Raw genomic sequence first — 20,213 nt, forward strand, 5'->3', positions numbered from 1 at the left:
TGCATTTGTCAAACGGAGAAAGGAAGTTGGCCATTTGTTTTGGAGTTTGTAAATCTTTTGATTAGAATATGTGGGCTGTTTGATTTTTGAGTTTGTAGGTCATCTTCAAACCTTTGAAACCCAGTTTGTTTAGTATGAAAATTGTGAAAAAATATTTATTATTGTTTATCTTTTATTGGTCCGAACTACGCAAGGTCTGATTCATGCAGGGTCATGATACGTAGGCAATCTCCATAAGATTCGACCACAACAAAAAAATGAAAAAACAAAAAATGAAAAAAAAATGAAATGAAAAAAAAAGAGGAAAAAAAGAGATGTTAATAATGAGGACCGACTGAGTCCATTCTAACCTGTTTTGTTTTGAATCGCAAAGAAAGTTAAGGTGGTTAGTTTGTGGTAAGCGGGACAATGACACCCAAAATATCGCGCGGAATCCTTTACCTGCACATCATGATACACACTTTGCGGGGATCAGGCCTGATGACAGAAGCACTCGAGTCCTATTGGGAACTTGTTGATTAAGGTTGATGATATTGAAGTTGGCAATGGTCTGGGCAATACTGATGCGAAGCTCAGTGGCTAAAATGCCAGTTTTGATAAAGTGGGAGGATGCTCCGTTCCTTGGTTATCAAGAGAGAAGCTTTTGGTGGCTTATTTTGTTGTCATTTCTGTTGTCCGGATTATTCTTAGGGTTGTAATCCGGATTTTGTCTTGTGTCAAACTTTCTTATCTTTCTATTTTGTCATAGCGGTTTGTTTAAGTTTTATCCAGGTTTGTTCTAGGATTTTATTCTGGTTTGTTTTTGTTTTGTTATTCATACCATTCCACCGGTAGTCTAAAGTAAATCCGATTTTTTATTATTTCCAGTCATCTTTTTGTTTAGTCCTTTTATCATTTTTGTTCAGCGCCGATTCTCATGACATGACATGCGCACACAGATTGGGCCTAATCTTAAAAGTTAATCATAAAACCCCGAAAAATAAGGACGGTTTGAGATTATTCGGAGTTCGAGTCATACGGAACTAGGGCAAGTAAAACACAAAGAAAACCGCTAAAAGAAAGATTCGCCAAATTGGCATGAGGGTCGAGAATGAGAGTGTCGCCCACCGGTGCTTTAGAAATGACAAATGAAAAAGCAAATGTTGAATATAATTGTCAAGTCCAGCACCGTCAGAAGAGGCTACAAATCTCTGTTTAATTGTGTTGTTTGCACTTGGCATGTTTTGAAGGCTGGAATGACGAAGGCATTTTATTCTGCTACCTAAACACTTTATCCTTTGTTACCCCTTTTGAGCCTTATTTGTTTTTCTTTCGTACCCCTCATTCGGAATCAATAGCAACGACTAGAAAATACGAGCCTGGAAGGTAAAGAAGAAGAAAAGAAAAAAAAGAAGGAGAAAGAAAAGAAAACAGCAAAACGACAAAAGAAAAATGAAAAAAAAAAGAGAAAAGAAAAATGATAACAAAAACAAAAGAAAGTCAATTGAAAAAAGAGGAATTGGGAACTACGTTTGACCTGATTCCTCAAAGAGGATACGTAGGCACTTCACGGCTCGGTCATAGAGTGCATAATGTACATAATGTGCATAGTATGCATAATGTAACATAGTATAACAAAAATAAAAAATCCCCAAGCAAGAAACTGGGGCAAGGGTTGCGCTTGTTGTAAGCAAATATGGTTCCGAAGGTTGTAATTTTAAACCCCAAATTTATTTTGTTTTTGCGCCTTTAATACCCTTTCTTTCTAGCCTATCCAAAACCCACATTACGATCCAAAGAAAGACCTTCTGATCAGTCTTCAAAAGATGTCAAGTCAGACAAATGAGAGTCTTACCGGTGAACATAACATTCTGTTCCACAGCAGAAAGGACTCTAATCTCCAGCAGAGAGAGTCATACTGGCAACACTCCAAATCCTCAGCTGGAAAGTGATATAAATGAGAGAGTCTTATCGGTGAAAATCTTCACGGACACCATAATGCGATGAAAGCTGAGAGAAAAACCAAAATGAGAGAGGCTTGATAGTGAAAACCCTTCGGGCACTACAAGTCGAATAAGATTGAGAATCAGATGGGGAATTGTCAATTGAAGGTCTTGAAAGACGATTGACGGCGGAGGATAGGCCACATGTGCGTGTCATGACCATTAGAGTCAGTATCTGCGTTTGATAGGTTTTTATTTATAGTTTCTTTTGTTAAAGAGTCATCTTTTCCTTTGTCTTTTATTTTGTTCCTTTTTATCTTTCTCCTTTCATAGAAAATTCCCCAGTAGAGTCTGTTTGGTCAGAACCAGTGGGAAATAACTTCAAAATAGGCCATCAGCTTTCCAATCATGCAAGATGAGATCTGACTAGTACATCCAAATGGTATAGTCAGCAAGGAACAAACGCGAGGCCAGTGTCAAAAAAAAAGATATCCCCAGCAAAAGGGAATTGACAAAAGGATTGACGAGTGTCAAGAGGGATATCCTTGCCAAAATCAAAGGTTATAAACCTCAAAGCCGAGGCCCGTGGACAAAGCAAGGAGAGCAATGGGCATGATTTGGGAAATTCATGCAAGACTAAAAGGTCGGGGAAATGCCAGTTTCCGAGCTATGCCACAAAAGAAGAAGGATATCCCCAGCAGAAACGGATTATCCCCAGCAAATAATATCATCCCCAACAAGTTTTGGAGCGTAGAGCAGGGAAGGAGAAAGGGAAAAGCCATCCCAGTAGGAGTATCACAACCAACCACCGCGTTTTAAACTAACAAATTTTGTTTGATTTGAAATAGGTAAAGAAAAGGGCGTTGATAACGGAAATGCATGCCACAAGAAAGATTATCAAACTGGGGCAGAAAATTTTCCTTCCATTTAGAAAATTTTCTGGAAGTCAGGTACCCATTTGGGGAAGAATAAAGATAACACCAGGGAAGTGATCTTTGAACCAGTGTTGCCCCCAACACAATAAGTTTCAATGGAGGAAGTTGTTCCCCAGCAGACAGAACAAAGGGATGAAACTTGTGCTCAAAAAAGCAAAAGGCCAGTATCATTCCCAACAGCCTTCCGAAGAGTGAAGCACTAGTTCTGAAGGAATCAGAATCCCCCAGCAGTGTTATCCTCGACAGCGTTATCCCCAGCTGATAACATTTTATAACCCCAACAGGTAAGTAAATAATTCCCCAACAGTGTTATCTCCAGCAGTTTCGAGGAGTCCAACACAAGTTTGGTGAAAATTGGTATCCTCAGCGGTTACTTTCGGGGAAAGGCAAAACGAGTCTTAAGGGAGGTAGTCTTCGAAGGAAGAAGCTATGCAAAAAAAAAAAAAAAAAGAAAAAGAAAAAAAAAAGGAAAAAAAAGGGGGAAGTAGTTTGCAGAGGAATGAAACATCCTACTTAAAAGGAAGTAGTTTTGGAAGGAGTAAGATAATATATTTACTCAACAGAGTTATCCTCAGCAGAGTTATCCCCAGCAGTTCGCAGTGTTATCCCCAGTGGATCATCAAGATGTAGAAGCATCCTCGACAGAGTTTCAACCAAGTTTCAAGAGGGTCGGACAACCCAGAGTGGGTAAGGAAGAAAAGGAAAATTCATCCCCAGCAAAATAATCCCCAGCATTTTCGAGGAAAGACAACACAGGTAAGTAAATAATTCAGGAATAAGGAAATGGTTCACGCATAGGAGACGCACTTCCTAAGTTTAAAGTTTCACCCATAGGAGATACATTTCCTCCTAAATTAGTTTTACCCATAGGAGAGGCATTTCCTCCTAAGTTTAGTTTTACCCATAGGAGAGGCATTTCCTCCTAAGTTTGTTTTTTTACCCATAGGAGATGCATTTCCTCCTAAGTTTGTTTTTACCCATAGGAGAAGCATTTCCTCCTAAGTTGTTTTTACCCATAGGAGAGACATTTCCTCCTAAGTTTAGTTTTACCCATAGGAGAGGCATTTCCTCCTAAGTTTATTTTTTACCCATAGGAGATACATTTCCTCCTAAGTTTAGTTTTACCGATAGGAGAGACATTTCCTCCTAAGTTTAGTTTTACCCATAGGAGAGGCATTTCCTCCTAAAGTTTGAAATCAGGAGCCCGCCTGAAGAGAGGAATAACGTTTATTTTTAAAGTTGTTGTTGAAATCAGGAGCCCGCCTGAAGAGAGGAATGACGTTTATTTTTAAAGATGTTGTTGAAGTCAGGAGCCCGCCTGAAGAGAGGAAAGACGTTTTATTTTTAAAAAAAAGTTGTTGACATCTCGCCTAACCTAAAGAAAGGAATGACATTTTTATTTTTAAAAGTTGTTGAAATCTCGCCAACCTAAAGAAAGGAATGACATTTTATTTTTAAAGTTGTTGTTGAAGTCAGGAGCCCGCCTGAAGAGAGGAATGACGTTTATTTTAAAAGTTGTTTGTTTGAAGTCAGGAGCCCGCCTGAAGAGAGGAATGACGTTTATTTTTAAAAGTTGTTTTTGAAATCAGGAGCCCGCCTGAAGAGAAGGAATGTCATTTTATTTTTAGAGTTGTTTTTTGATATCAGGAGCCCGCCTGAAGAGAGGAAAGGCGTTTTATTTTCAAAGTTGTTTGTTGAAGTCAGGAGCCCGCCTGAAGAGAGGAATGACGTTTATTTTTCAAAATTGTTGTTGAAGTCAGGAGCCCGCCTGAAGAGAGGAATGACGTTTATTTTTAAAGTTGTTGTTGAAGTCAGGAGCCCGCCTGAAGAGAGGAATGACGTTTTATTTTTAAAAGTTGTTGAAATCTCGCCAACCTAAAGAAAGGAATGACATTTTATTTTTAAAGATGTTGTTGAAGTCAGGAGCCCGCCTGAAGAGAGGAATGGCATTTTATTTTTAAAAGTTGTTGAAATTTCGCCAGCCTAAAGAAAGGAATGACATTTTCATTTCAAGTGTTGAAGTTGGGAACCCGCCCATAGAACAGAGGAATACATTTCAGTCTTTTCATTTCAAGTGTTGAAGTTGGGAGCCCGCCCATAAAACAGAGGAATACATCCAGTCTTTTCATTTAGAGTGTTGAAGTTGGGAGCCCGCCCATACAACAGAGGAATACATTTCAGTCTTTTCATTTCAAGTGTTGAAGTTAGGAGCCCGCCAATAAGAACAGAGGAATACATTTCAGTCTTTACTTTTCAAGTGTTGAAGTTGGGAGCCCGCCCATACAATAGAGGAATACATTTCAAGATCAAGTCAGAAGGCAGTAAAGCAGAAGGTTACAACAGGAATCCCCAGCAGGAAACAATAAAAATCCCCAGCACCGGGAAGTAGAAGGTTGCAACAAGAGGTCCTAGCACAAATTCAAGCGCCTGAGTCAAAAGGAAGAAAAGACGCGTCTTAAAAGAAGCGGCTTGTGAACATTAAATCATGCCCAGCATAACAAATCTGATGAAGAGAGATGTATCCCCAGGGGAACCACCGAAAAGCTTAATGAAGAAAGCCATGTCCCCAGCGGACCGAACAAAATGATGAAAACGGGTATTCAGAAAAGCAAAGGGCCAGAAGTCTCGGAAGAAAAGCACCGGAAGAAACACAAGCCGACAAGAAAGCAAGGCAACAAGAACAAATTGCAGTCTAGCCTAGCTTCTTGTTTTCTTTTAAGCACGGTGTAACAAGGAGATCGGTAAGCAGTGGTAATAGCATGCAAAAACAGTAACCTTGCAGTCCCACGGTAGTCCCAGCTACCAAAACTTCCCGAACTACATTGACCTGATTCCTGTTTAGCCCAGGATATGTAGGAAACCTCTGAAACAAAGGTTCAGTCAAATCTTTTTCAAAAAAAAAAATGCTTCACACGGAGTACTCGGATGGGCAAAAATCGCTCACTTTATCTTTGCACGAAAACCCTTCGTGTCTTCGAGCAAAGAGGGGCAGCTGTAAGCACGTGATTTTTGCCCTATATGAGAATTACTCCCAAAAAATCCAAAATAAAATAATTTTCCTTTGTGTGCAATTTTAGAATTTTTGTGACATTTTTGATAATTATTTGTATTTCTGTCGGTGCATGTTTATTTGTTAAATTAATAAAAAATACAAAAATATGTCACATTTTGCATGTAGGATTTTATCCTACAATTGTTAGTAATTAAGTTTGTTTTACAAAAATTGAAAATTACAAAAAACAGATATCTTTTGCATTTTTAGCATTTAATGTCCAATTGTACAATTTTATGCTTAATTATTACTTAATTGTGCGTTAATTGTTATTGGGAGTTAATTTGCGCTTTTATAACTTAATTTACTTCTATATAATAATTTAAGGATTTTTAGAATTTAGTTTTAGAAAATAAAAGAAGAAAAAAGAGCAAAAATATAAAGAAAATCGGAATTGAGCCTCTTCTTCAATTTCAAACCACAAGCCCAAAAATTGCCCAACCTTCCCCATGACCCGGTCCATTTTAAACCGGGTCGACCCGGTCCATAACCCAAATACCCAACACCCCATATCTTACATTTGACAAAAAAACAAACAAAAAAAAAAAAGAAAACAAAACCCTAAACCTACACTACCATCTGCCCCCCTCCTCTCTTTTCTTCTTCTTCCTCAAGCTTCAAGCAAGCAACCATGGCTTCCCCCCCTTGCTGCTACCCTGCTGCCCAACGTCGACCACCCTCACACGACCTCCCCCTCCTCATCGTCCAAACGAACCCTCGAGACTCCAGCTCCACCATCGCCCAACGACAGCCATGAACGACCCCAAGAACCATGGCTGATGCTGCATCGTCTGTTTCTGGTTCTTGCTGCTGCCCGCAGCTGCTCCATCCAAACGACCAGCTGCTACTTCTTCTTCGCTACGTCCAAACAGACCCCATAGCTGCTACTGTTTCGTCGAGCTCGAACCTGAGCTAACATGGCTGCTGCCCGCGTCCAGCATGACGAGCAGCAATGTCACCAACGTTGCTGCCTCACTTCATCGTATACACGACCAGCTGCTTCTCCCTTCTGCTTCATCTTCTCCATAGCTGTTGCGTTTTCACTGTCCTCCATGGATGATGTCACTGCTGCATCGTCCAGCTGAGTCTAAAACTAACCCTCATCGCTGCCATGACTATGTTCTTCTGCTTCACCTCCTTCGTTTGCTTCTTAAGTTCGTCTTCGTCGTCGTTTGTTCGATTTTTGGTTGGGGTCGTCAAAACAGTCCATACGAGTTCGTCGTTGGTCAATCATTGTTCGTCGTTCAATCCGATTTGAACTATCTATATATTGCCTAAAAATAAATAAATGGTGTAGTAACTCCGCCTAGTCAAAAAATCAAACGAATAGGCCATTTAGGAACTTGGTAGGAATATTGTTTAGTTAAATAATATTGGTTAATTTCAGCATGTAAATGGTCTAGGATTAAAATTAGATTGCTAAGTTTTTTTTAATTTGACAAACTGAGAACATGCCTAGTATAATGTAACTAGGTAGTAACATGTGAATAAGACGGCTCAGGTCTAGTTTTATGTCATACACGTTGGGCCTGGGCCCGCAGTGGCAACGGTTTAGAAATTAAGGGTTAAACATTAATTAGCCTTTCAAATTCTGAAAATTCCCTTGGTTTCTGTCCATTGATTGTTGTTGGTGTTTCTGGATTTTTGTCTTGATTTTAAAATCTGTCACTAAGTTTCTCGTTGCTGGTTGTTACTGGTTGCTGGGGTTGCTGTTGTTTTATGCTACTGAATTTCTGCTGATCTCCCTTTTCTTTTGCTTCCAATATCAGGTACACAACTGACACGCTGGTTATTGTAAACCGAAATATGAAGCATGAATAAGAAAATGAAGAGTTGAAATTCTAAATTTAATTTAATTATATTTTGAATTTTATTTGTATGTATAAATTATTTAGCTTGCAAAAATCAGAATCATGTAGCTATTTAATATATATAGTGGAACATCCGACGATAGCTTAACGGATGAACTATCAATATATGGCCTAAAAATAAATAAATGGTGTAGTAACTCCGCATAGTCAAAAAATCAAACGAATAGGCCATTTAGGAACTTGGTAGGAATATTGTTTAGTTAAATAATATTGGTTAATTTCAGCATGTAAATGGTCTAGGATTAAAATTAGATTGCTAAGTTTTTTTTTAATTTGACAAACTGAGAACATGCCTAGTATAATGTAACTAGGTAGTAACATGTGAATAAGACGGCCCAGGTCTAGTTTTATGTCATACACGTTGGGACTGGGCCCACAGTGGCAACGGACTGTCCTGTTTGCATCATTTTCAGATTTTATGAATCATATTCGAAACCCATCTATAACAACCCAAGCATGTAAATAAATTAAGATATTTTCTCTTTTATTTTGTAGAGACAAATTTAATAAGAGAAAAATATAGGCATTTTAGGACTGTCCTTTAAAAATAAAATGAGATGAGCCTCGCCCAATAAAATGCACCAATTGCGGGGCCCTCAATAAATGTTTAATTGAATATTTAGAATTCGGGATGGACTGTTTAGTGAATTCCACGGTCTTACCCAGAAATAATAATACGCTAATCGCTTTAGGCACGATTTTAATAATAATACATTCCTAAACACGGGTGTGAATTTCATGCGACCCAAATCCAAATCCCAAAACATCAAATAAAATGTGTTCCGGATTGTGGGTGCATTTCATGTGACGCAGTCCAAAGACGTGTTTTAAGCGATGTTCACATTCTTTTAAAAATAATAATAATAAAGTGGTAAAAAGTTAAAATTAGCACATCGGTTCATAATTGTATTAAAATCAGATAAATAAGCCTAATATGACAGTTGAGCGACCGTGCTAGAACCACGGAATTCGGGAATGCCTAACACCTTCTCCCGGGTTAACAGAATTCCTTATCCGGATTTCTGGTACGCAGACTGTAATATGGAGTCATTCTTTTCCTCGATTCGGGATTATAATTGGTGACTTGTGACACCCTAAATCTCCCAAGTGGCGACTCTGAAATAAATAAATAAATCCCGTTTCGATTGTTCTTTAATTGGAAAAAACTCCTTCACCCTCGCGGGGCGGAAAAAGGAGGTGTGACAGGTACGCGTGCAATTTTTTTTTGCAAAGCAGACACAAGTTAAAATGTGATACAAAAAGCGGGTATAGATGCAAATGCTCCAGATTTTTAGACCAAAAATAGAGCATGAAAACTGGCCTTTGAAAGTGATAAAGAAGCCATTAATACAAATGTAGAAGTTTTTGTAAATTTTAGAGTATAATGCAACAAATGAAAAACTAGAGGGGCGTAATGCAACAAAGTTTTTAGGCAACTCACATTACCTAAAAAAAGAGATACTCAGCACATAATTAAAAGCGGTGAGTTGAGTTCCTAAATAGATAATAATTGCCTCTTAAGTAGTTCAAAGTTTTTCATATCTTATCTTTTGGCCCACTTTACTTTTCCATTCTCGAGATGGAAAGTCAAATTTAGGACCCTACTCACCAATAAAGGTAATATTGATTTACAATTGCCACCAAACATATGTGGTAGGCGTATCAAATGTAGTATTAAAGTCATTTTCTTAGGTTAAGGTGGTCTCCTCCATGTCCAAAAAATTATTATTCCCAAATGATAGATGAATGTGCTCTTTTTTGTTCCATCATTTTATTTGCTTTCTTCCTACTTAGGGACCCCCAAGAATTACAACAACAACATTAACATATTGAGCGTAATTTTACAAGTAGAATCTGATGAGAACAGTGTGTACGCCTTACTTCTACTTTGTGAACATAGAGAGACTGTTTCCGATAGACCACTAAAAATTACAACAACAACAACGACAACAACAACAATAACAAAAATAACATACCTAGTGTAATTCCACAAGTGATGTTTAGGGAGGGTAGCGAGTACACAGACATAATTCCTACCTTATGCAGGTGGAGAGGTTGTTTCAGATGTACTACTAAGAATAACAACGACAACAATAACATACCCAGTATAATTTCACAAGTGAGGTTTGGGGAGGATAGCGTGTACGCGGACCTTACTCCTACCTTGTGCAGGTAGAGAGGTTGTTTCAGATGTACCACTAAGAATTACAACGACAACAATAATATACCCTGTATAATTTCACAAGTAGGGCTTGGGGAGGGTAGTGTGTACGCATGCCTTACTCCTACTTTGTACAGATAGAGAGATTGTTTCCGATAGACCACTAAGAATTATAACAACAACAATAACATAACCTAGTGTAATTCCACAAGTGGTGTTTAGGGATGGTAGCGTGTACCCAGACCTTACTCCTACCTTGTGCATGTAGAGAGGTTGTTTCAGATGTACCACAAAGAATTACAATGACAACAATAATATACCCTGTGTAATTTCACAAGTAGGGAGAGTAGCGTGTACGCAGACCTTACTCCTACCTTGTGTAGGTAGAGAGGTTGTTTTAGATGTGCCACTAAGAATTACAACGACAACAATAATATACCATGTGTAATTTCAAAGTGGGATTTAGGGAGGGTAGTGTGTACGCAGACCTTACTCCTAATTTGTATTGATAGAGTTTATTTTCGATAGACCACTAAGAATTACAATAACAACAATAACATACCTAGTTTAATTCCACAAAAAGTATTTAAAGAGGGTAGTGTGTACACAGACCTTACTCCAACCTTGTGTAGGTAGAGATATTATTTTAGATGTACCACTAAGAATTACAATGACAACAATAATATATTCTGTCTAATTTCACAAGTGGAGTTCGGGGAGGATAGTGTGTACGCAGATCTTACTCCTACTTTGTACAGATAGAGAGGTTATTTCCGATAGACCACTAATAATTGCAACGATAATATACCTAGTGTAATAGCACAAGTGGTGTTTAGGAAGGGTAGCGTGTACGCAGACCTTACTCCTACCTTGTGCAGGTAGAGAGGTTGTAAAAGTGAACGGAGTGAGTACAAAATACTACAACAACATACCCAGTAATCGTGGAGTCTAAGGAGGGTAGTGTGTACGCAGATCTTACCCCTGCCTGGTGAGGATAGAGAGGTTGTTTCATATAGACCCTCGGCTCATGAAAGTATAAGCACCACATTAATAAAAATATAGACAAGAAGGGACAATACCCAAAAGCCATATAAAAGCGGAATAAAATAACAAGATAGTAAGGTGATCAACAATGAAAGAAAATAATAACATACCTAGTGTAATTTCACAAGTGTGTTTAGGGAGGGCAGCGTGTACGCAGACCTTACTCCTAACTTGTGTGGGTAGAACTGTTTCAGATGTACTACTACGAACTACAACGACAACAATAATACACCCCGTATAATTCTTCAAGTGGTGTTTAGGAAGAGTAGCGTGTACACAGATCTTACTCCTTCCTTGTGCAGGTAGAGAGGTTGTTTCACATGTACTAGTAAGAATTACAATGGCAACAATAATATACCACATGTAATTCTATATGTGGTGTTTAGAGAGGGTAGCGTGTACGCAGTCTTTACTCCTACCTTGTGCAGGTAGAGAGGTTGTTTCAGATGTACCACTAAGAATTACAACGACAACAATAATATACCCCGTGTATTCCACAAGAAGGGTTTGAGGAGGGTAGTGTGTACGCAGACCTTACTCCTACTTTGTACAGATAGAGAGGTTGTTTCCGATAGACCACTAAGAATTGCAACAACAATAACATACCTAGTGTAATTCCGCAAGTGGTGTTTAGGGAGGGTAGTGTATACGCAGACCTTACTCCTGCCTTGTGCAGACAGAGAGGTTGTTTCAGATGTACCACTAAGAATCACAACGACAGAAATAATATACCTTGTGTAATTCCACAAGTGGTATTTAGGGAAGGTAGTGTGTACGCAGACCTTACTCCTGCCTTGTGCAGGTAGAGAGGTTGTTTCAGATGTACCACTAAGAATTACAATGACAACAATAATATACTCTGTGTAATTTCACAAGTTGGGTTTAGGGAGGGTAGTGCGTAGGTAGACCTTACTCCTACTTTATACAAATAGAGAGATTGCTTCCGATAGACCACTAAGAATTACAACAACAACAATATCATACCTAGTGTAATTCCACAAATGATGTTTAGGGAGGATAGCGTGTACGCGGACCTTACTCCTACCTTGTGCCGGTAGAGAGGCTGTTTCAGATGTACCACTAAGAATTACAACGACAACAATAATATACCCTGTGTAATTCCACAAGTGGAATTTGTGGAGGGTAGTGTGTACGCATACCTTACTCCTACCTTGTGCAGGTAGAGAGGCTATTTCTGATAGACCACTAAGAATTACAATAACAGCAACATAACTAGTTTAATAAAACAAGTATTTGGGGAGGATAGTATATACACAAACTTTATTCCTACCTTGTGCATTCAAAAAAAATTATTTCCGATAGACCACTAAAAATTACTTTATAATTTCAGTTCTATGTTATATGATTTCTCACACAATTAAGTAAAACCTTAAAACCATCATAATTCCAAATTCAAACTCATTCATAAATTTATTTATGGCAGTAGACTGACACTACATGCACAAAATTCTCCTACACTATATATTATGGCCCATGTTGATCCACCAACTTTTAAGTAAAGTTGTACTCGAAGATAACCAAAGTTGTCCCTTTGTGCTAAACCGTGTTACATGCATAAATTATAGAAGAAAAAGAAATAGATGACACAATTTAATCATCTTCCAACTTCTCTGTTTCTTTTTTAAGTAAGACTAACATGACACTAACCTATCTAAAACAAATTATTTGCTTTTTATAATGCATAACACGTATGATAATGATCATATAAAGTGACCAATCTTAAACGAAAGGAATTGTCTTAGTTTGACACATGGGATAAGATGATCCATGTACTCTCTTGAAATGAACTTCTTTCAATTCTTTTCCCTTAATTATGGAATAGTTTATTAGGCACTGCAAATTAACTTTAGTTGAAACTACTGCATTTGTTGTTACACAAATTATTCAACATCTGCACCATAAGAAGTCACGAGAAAGAAAATTCCATTTTTAAAGCTTATTGACTATTTTCTCTGATTCATTTTTTATATATGACACAATACCATCTTATTTTGGAATCAAACAAATTTTCTTTGACTATAATTATATACTATGTAGTTTTAGTGGGAGCAAATTAATGAATCAATATTCAAATACAGATTGAATTAACATTAATAGTTATTTGAATTTTTTTTATTCTTATTGAAAGAGAGCTGAGTATCAATAGACAAGCACCCTTGTAAATATTCGATAGCAAAATTAAGATACTAAGATTGTGTCACTTCAGCTTGGACTTTTGTGAGTGGTTTTATGCAGAATTTATGCGTGGAATAAAGCTAGTGAACATAATTTATGTTGGTATAATATACTAACAGCAAATAGTTTTTAACTATCAATGCAATTTTAATATGTTGTAGCAAGTTATCTACATATTTTTGAAATAACTAATTTTATTTATTATAAGCAATTATTTTGCAGTTATGTTATACATGACTTGATTACCAATTAAAATAAAGATTTAAGTTATATATAATGATAATGTAAAGAATTTTTTATACAATCATTAAATTTTAACTTTGATAACAGTTGGTTACCATTTGTACCACCGACCAATTAAAATTATGAAGACATGATACGTGTAATTGCCTAATAAATGATTTAGTTATGTCATGATACCATTTAACCTAGGTCAGAGGCAGACCTACCTTTGGTTGGGGGATATCGTCCCGCGGTAACTTTAAACAAAATGTATACCCTGAGATGTTTGGAGCGCATAATTTGAATTTTAGTATGCTGTCTATTCCAACTCGAGTATTTGTTCAAATTTTTATTCACATTGACACTAGACCACTTTCAAATCTTGGGTCTGTTTCTAGGAAGGTGGCAGAATTTAATTAGTTGCATGACATTGGCCCATGCTACAGTGTGTAGTAGCAAAAAGATAGTGGTGTAGTGAAGTGAGCCCGCACTTTGGGGAGTGGGCAAACCTGAAGAGTATAAGTAGTAGGCCAGTCTTGCGTAGAGAGCCCCCTCTTTACTATACCTTTGCCCATTGATTGTGAAGAGATAACTTAATTTAGTTTTGCCAAATATTTATTGCAAGTGCTTCTATCTACTAGCTAACAACATTCTGATTCTGATTCTGATTCTGTATTAACAACACTCCCATTACCTTTTCTTTTATTCCTGTCACCCTTTTCAAGATTTTCAATTCTGAGTTATTTCCAAGAACGAAGAGTAGTAGTAGTAGCAGCTTGTTTCAGTAGATTGTTGAATTGGGGTTGCTTGTTTTTACACCATGAGTGAAGAACAGAAGGAGAAATCTATGGCTGATGAGGGTCATGTTTGTGAAAGAGAAGTTGTCATTCCAATTCCTAAGGTGATAAAATAAAGACTCTGCTTTCTACTTTTGTGCTTTTCTGTTCTGTTTCATTTCTATCGGAAATAGTCTCTGCCTTCAAGATAGTGGTAAGTTCTACGTACCCAGACCCTTATGAGATTACAATGGATTTGTTGTTGTCGTTGTTGTTATCTTCTTCATTCCATAGTCTTTTGTTTTCTTCTTCTTTATAGTTTGAGGAGGAGGAGAGAAATTAAGGAGAAATGGAGGGAAGTTTCTGAGCTTCTTGTTTTTTTTTTTAATTTATGTAATTGTGTTTTATCTTGGTTGTTTCTTTTATTATAGTTTGATTTGTCTGTTTGTAACTTGGTGTTGTACTTTTTGGTTTGTTTCTACTGCTTGTTTAAAATCCTTTCCCTCTAATCCTTTCCCTTTTTTTATATACTCCTTTTCTTTTTGCTTTCTGTAACTTTTCCATCCAATGGAGTTTTGCCACAAAAATTGATTCTCAACCTACAGAGAGTTTAGGCATTTACTAGCAATTATATTTGAGATTAAGAGTGTAAAGTCATGTTTATTGTAAATCCACCTTTGTAAATTTGTGAGACATCTTACTATGTTCTATATACAATAAAACTCCAAATCAAATGACTTAGAGAGAGTTCTGGCAAGTTAAGAAAGGCACCTACATGAATTACTTAAATGAAAGCATTGAGACATTCAAATGAGGAAAAAGTGTGAAACGTTTGTTTCTTTTAAAATTGATAAGTCTCAATCGAGGGTAGTCTTTTGGTTGCAGAATCAATATGCTCGAAGCAGAGGCGGGGCTAAGATTTGAAGTTTATGGGTTATGAATTCTAGTCCTTTTAAGTTATTGTGTTCTAAGTTAATAATTTGTACATATTCAATGAATTTCTTAAGACAAATTCAGTGTTTGGCCGAACCCGTAACCAAAGCGCTAGCTCCGCCCTGGCTGTAAGCAAACTCTCAAGTCCCAACAAAGTTGCTTCGGATCCTACTTTGTTGAGGAATAGATAGTTGTTCTATTGGATGATGCTTGTTTTTTTTTTTAAACTTTCTGTGAATAGTTCTTCCTTGCTGGCACTTTCTTTTAAATGTGTTAGGAGTGTTCTGGTGTTGAATAATAATTGGAGATGTTGATCAAAATCTTGCATGTTCCACAGATTTAGGACTCCTAAGTTCCTCGATCACCAGCTTACTAAACAACTTATTATTCTGCTTCCTTGTACAGATGGAGAGTTCCTCAGCGATTACTGATGAAAGAACACATGCTAAACATTGGAGGAAACCAAATCTATCTTTGGAGATACCTTCAAGAACATTGGACGCCTCTCGGCAAGAGTTAGCTCAGATTAAAATGCCATCAACGCCTACCCCAACACCGAAGAGGGTGAATTTCCTTTTGACTCCTAGTACTGCTGATTCAAGAATAACTTCATCTCCTGGTCCCTCCCCGTCTCGTGGAAAATCAGCAATTAGGAATCTTTTCCCTAAACTGAACTTAAAATCGCGTATGAATTTGGATGAGAAGATAACCATCCCAGATTCAGGTCCTGCAGTTGTTCCTCAAGAGAAGGTATCCATTTCAAGGTCATGGTCACTTACTAAAATGTTTACGCCGCGCATCAAGAGGACGTCATCTTTGCCCGTTACACCAATTGCACATTCAAATCCAGAGTCTATTAGTGGGAGTATCAGCAGCTCTCTAACACTTGGTGTAAGTTCTCTAGACATTTGCTTGATTGATTACATAATAGTTGAATTCTTGGTATTTTTTTATTCTGCTATCCTATTTGATGGAAAAATAACTAAAGTTCATTTTGTACCACTTAAAACTAATAAGAATTCTGCAAAATGTTTATGAAAATTCCGACCTTGTGTCTGATTGCTTTACTAGAAAAAAAGAAGCAGAGGCATCAATCAACATACTCTTTCCTTCTTCACATTCTAAATGAGCACCATACTTGGTCACTAGAAAGAAATTCTTAAATGTAAAAGCAGTGAAGTAATTTATCTTTGCGCTTATTTTTTGGTGCATTCATTTGAAATATGATGAAGAGGAACCTTGGAGCAATGGTGCCTACATCACACACCTTGGGGTGCGACCCTTCCCCATAATTAACGCGGGATGCTTCGTGCACCAGGATGCCCTTTTTTTCATTTGAAATATGATATGCTGTTATTGCAGACAAAAGAAACACATGTGTGCATTTCGCGATCAATGTCTTTACCAGTCATTAACAAAGAAAAAGACGGAAGCAATAGGAGAGTAGAATTTTTCTTTCGAGTTATTCCTTCAACGCCTCAAGTGAAGGATGTGGATTCCACAGTTCCACCTATATCTCCAACGAAAGTATCTGGTAAACAATTGCCTCAAATCTATTCAATTCTTGTTTTTCTTTTTAAAATTTTAAGCATTCATTTATGATTCACTTTTCTTTTGAACACTGTAAGACTTAGAAAGTGAGGATGAGGCTTCTGGTATCCTTTTGCCAAATTATATTATGCTTCATATTGAGCATTATATGTATTATTAAAGATTCCACCATCTCAAACAAATATTTGCATTGTTTCCTTAGAGGATGATGAGCCAGATGGTGAAGATATACCGGAAGAGGAGGCTGTTTGTCGAATTTGCCTTGTTGAGTTGTGTGAAGGTGGAGAGACACTCAAGATGGAGTGCAGCTGCAAAGGTGAACTTGCTTTAGCTCACCAAGAATGTGCTTTAAAATGGTTTAGTATCAAAGGGAACAAAACATGTGACGTGTGCAAACAAGAAGTCCGGAATCTGCCCGTTACACTTTTGCGCATGCAAAGTGTTCGAAATGCTGCAGGATCCAATAGGTTCCGGCATCTGGAAATAAATGGATACAGGTAAATCTTTTATTGCCTAAGAATACTAAAGTATCTCATATTGCCAGCTTAACAACTACCTGTCCAGTTCACCATTGACAATCAGGGTTGTTCATATATCAACAAAATCACCATGTTAAAAGTATCTTTGTGCTGGTTTAGCCCAATAATATGCTTTCACTCCTACAGTATTTCAACTCTTTGTAGTGACATGCACCCTTCTACTTTTCTGGAAACAATAGCAGCTAAGCAACCAAATTGGCTGAATCGATCTTTGATATGTCGCTTTATTATACTGAAATTGATGTAGATATATGCAGCATGAAATTGCAAGCATAGTGTTTTGAATGAAGAAGTCATGTTCTGTTAGTATTGTCTTTGATCAGCGCACCACAAAAATATACATTTTCTTCTCTTCCCTTGTTTCTCTACTTGTCCTACTGTTTTCTTTGGAGTAGAACCACTCAATACTAAAATTGGTTAGATTAGGGCATAAGTTTTAATAAAACATACTTATGAATGATAACTCACCTAAATCGGGTTTCTGACTTGTGCTATACTACACAGGGTTTGGCAGGAAGTACCCATCCTTGTAATCGTCAGCATGCTCGCCTACTTTTGTTTTCTTGAGCAGCTGCTGGTAAGTTTAGCAGGTCATAATCAATAATCTCATGTGGAAACAGCCATCTAATCTATCTATTAGCATTAAATTTAAACTTATCTGATCTGCAGGTTGGGAAAATGGGAACTGGTGCAATTGCTATTTCACTTCCCTTTTCTTGTGTGCTAGGCCTACTCGCGTCAATGACATCTTCAACCATGGGTATGTTATTTATCACTAGCGGTAGCATTTAAGAAGCTTTGATCTATCAAAAACATTAGTTGCGACAACAGAATATACACACACCAATTCAGTGAAAATCTGATTGATATTGCAAGGAACAGCTGACCAGCACTTGATCTTATTTCTACTATCTTGAATGAAAAATCAACAACAACAAACCCAGGTAGTCCCACAAGTGGGGTCTGGGGTGGGTACTGTGTACGTAGACCTTACCCTACCTTGAAGAGATAGAGAAGTTGTTTCCGATAGACCCTCGGATCAAGAAAGATAAGAAGAAAGGAGTAACAAGTAGTAACACCAGCAGGCCAATCAGAAAATCGAAGTGAACGAAACAAGTGATAACAGAAATATAAGAACAAGAAAATACAAGACTAACACTATCTAGCACACTAATACCACTGGTATGAACAAGGCAAACAGAAAACAGTCGGCCACCTAACCTTCTACCTGAATTCTCAACCTTCACACCTTCCTATCAAGGGTCATATCATCGGTAAGTTGGAGTAGTGCCATGTCTTGCCTAATCACCTCACCCCAACACTTTTTCCCTTAAATGAGAAATCAATTAACATAAAACATCGCCATTTAGTAAGAGTTTGGAAAACATATCTGAATGGATTAGAAAGAAGAAACGTATGGGCTTGACGTGTTATTTCTCAGAAAATGTGCATTGTGTCTTTTTTGTATTTTAACTATAGCTGTTATCTTCTGTGCAGTTAAGCGAAGATTTGTCTGGGTTTATGCATCGGTCCAGTTTGCTCTAGTAGTACTATTTGCACATATCTTCTATTCCTTGGTAAGATATATCTGACATTATTTGTGGGAATTGTAATTGAGAACTTAATATGCATACTGAAGTGCTTAAGTTTGCCATCTGTATAATATTTAGGTTCGCGTGCAAGCAGTTCTTTCGATTCTTCTGTCTACATTTGCTGGCTTTGGGGTTGCAATGAGTGGAAGTTCGTTACTTGTCGAGTTCTTTAGATGGAGAAGGCGTCGACAAGCCTTGTTAGAGCAGCAACAGAATTCACAGATGATTTTGCCTCCAGGGGGATGGCCACAGATGAATCAACCTCCTACATCGTCTCGTGTAGGTCCTCAAAATTATCAGCACGATATAGAAAATCCCGAGACATTTAGTTGGACCTAGCTAGATTGTGTGCTATATTACATTACCATAATTGGTGGCCAATAGAGAGAGAGTGAGGTTTGTCCATACACAGTTGTGAGATTGATGTTTTGTACATTTTAGAAACTTGTTGGCTTCTACAGGAAAAAGAGAAATAGCTTGCTGAAAGAAGTGTAAAAACTGAAATGCTTATAATCTATGAAAAGATGCTGCCTTATCGCCATCTTCATTTTTGTATGGGTCTGAATTTGGCCGACCACGACCTACAGTGAGCACGACAAACGACCGAGCACCCGCGAGTCGACGCCCAGAGGGATACGACCTTGTGGTAAAAGAAGAAACAATACGACCTTGGCAGTAGAGTAAGCCCATTAGGAGATACGAAGAATATTCCTTAAAAGATTCTTTGCATGTCGTTTCTACGATTGGAAGGAATTCCTCAGTATATAAGAGGGATGAGAGCCTTGTAACAGGTCATGAACACTTTGTAAAACTCACCAACCTTGAATGAAAAGAAAGTTTACAACTCTCTTCTCTCTATTGTTATCATCCTAGAGTTTATTATCTTCAGCTACGATTTACCCCTTCATCTTTGATTGATTTGTTCAAAAAATATTTTAATATCTTTTGAGTCAAATAATTTGGCGCCGTCTGTGGAGATTTCCATAGCTGAAATCATAGTTCTCATCTAGGTTCTTGAAAGTGACGATTACTGTTCTTCAAACCTCATAAAAACCAACAATGACGGAAAAGGAAGCGAGACTGAAGGCGATAGCAGATGTCTCAAATAATCTCCTAAACTCCCTCAACGAAGCCGGTAGAGAAGACACTAAGAATACAACACCAAGAGTTACACCGGAGGGGGAGATCTCACCTCTTCCACACGGGGATCTAACGATCTTGCGCGAAAGGGGAGTCTCAACGTCCACGGTGGGGGAAGCACCACCAACAGTCAAAAAGCTGCTAGAAGAATGGTTGACAAGTGTTACACCGGAGGGGGAGATCTCACCTCTTCCACACGGGGATCTAACAATCTTGCGTGAAAGGGGAGCCTCAACGTCCACGGTGGGGGAAGCACTACCAGCAGTCAAAAAGCTGCTA

The 20,213-nt window shown here is 37.8% G+C and overlaps 1 protein-coding gene across 1 annotated transcript; it reads left to right on the forward strand.

Moving 5' to 3' along the window:
- Positions 1–13,954: 13,954 nt before the first annotated feature.
- LOC107783518 (uncharacterized) lies at positions 13,955–19,636 on the forward strand. The gene is made up of 8 exons (XM_016604497.2): positions 13,955–14,304; positions 15,518–16,003; positions 16,475–16,646; positions 16,866–17,160; positions 17,707–17,779; positions 17,872–17,962; positions 18,700–18,779; positions 18,873–19,636. Exons 1-8 carry the CDS (start codon positions 14,224–14,226, stop codon positions 19,131–19,133), a joined length of 1,539 nt encoding a protein of 512 aa, XP_016459983.1. The 5' UTR covers positions 13,955–14,223; the 3' UTR covers positions 19,134–19,636.
- Positions 19,637–20,213: the final 577 nt, after the last annotated feature.

This window comes from Nicotiana tabacum, chromosome 18, assembly GCF_000715075.1.
Source record: "Nicotiana tabacum cultivar K326 chromosome 18, ASM71507v2, whole genome shotgun sequence".
Lineage (NCBI taxonomy): Eukaryota > Viridiplantae > Streptophyta > Magnoliopsida > Solanales > Solanaceae > Nicotiana > Nicotiana tabacum.

Bases quoted from the DNA above. Each gene is read 5' to 3' on its own strand.
- LOC107783518 (XM_016604497.2), top strand. From the start codon at position 14,224: ATGAGTGAAGAACAGAAGGAGAAATCTATGGCTGATGAGGGTCATGTT. The intron at 14,305-15,517 runs GTGATAAAATAA...TTCCTTGTACAG, and splicing joins TTGTCATTCCAATTCCTAAG to ATGGAGAGTTCCTCAGCGAT. The intron at 16,647-16,865 runs GTAAACAATTGC...TTGTTTCCTTAG, and splicing joins ATCTCCAACGAAAGTATCTG to AGGATGATGAGCCAGATGGT.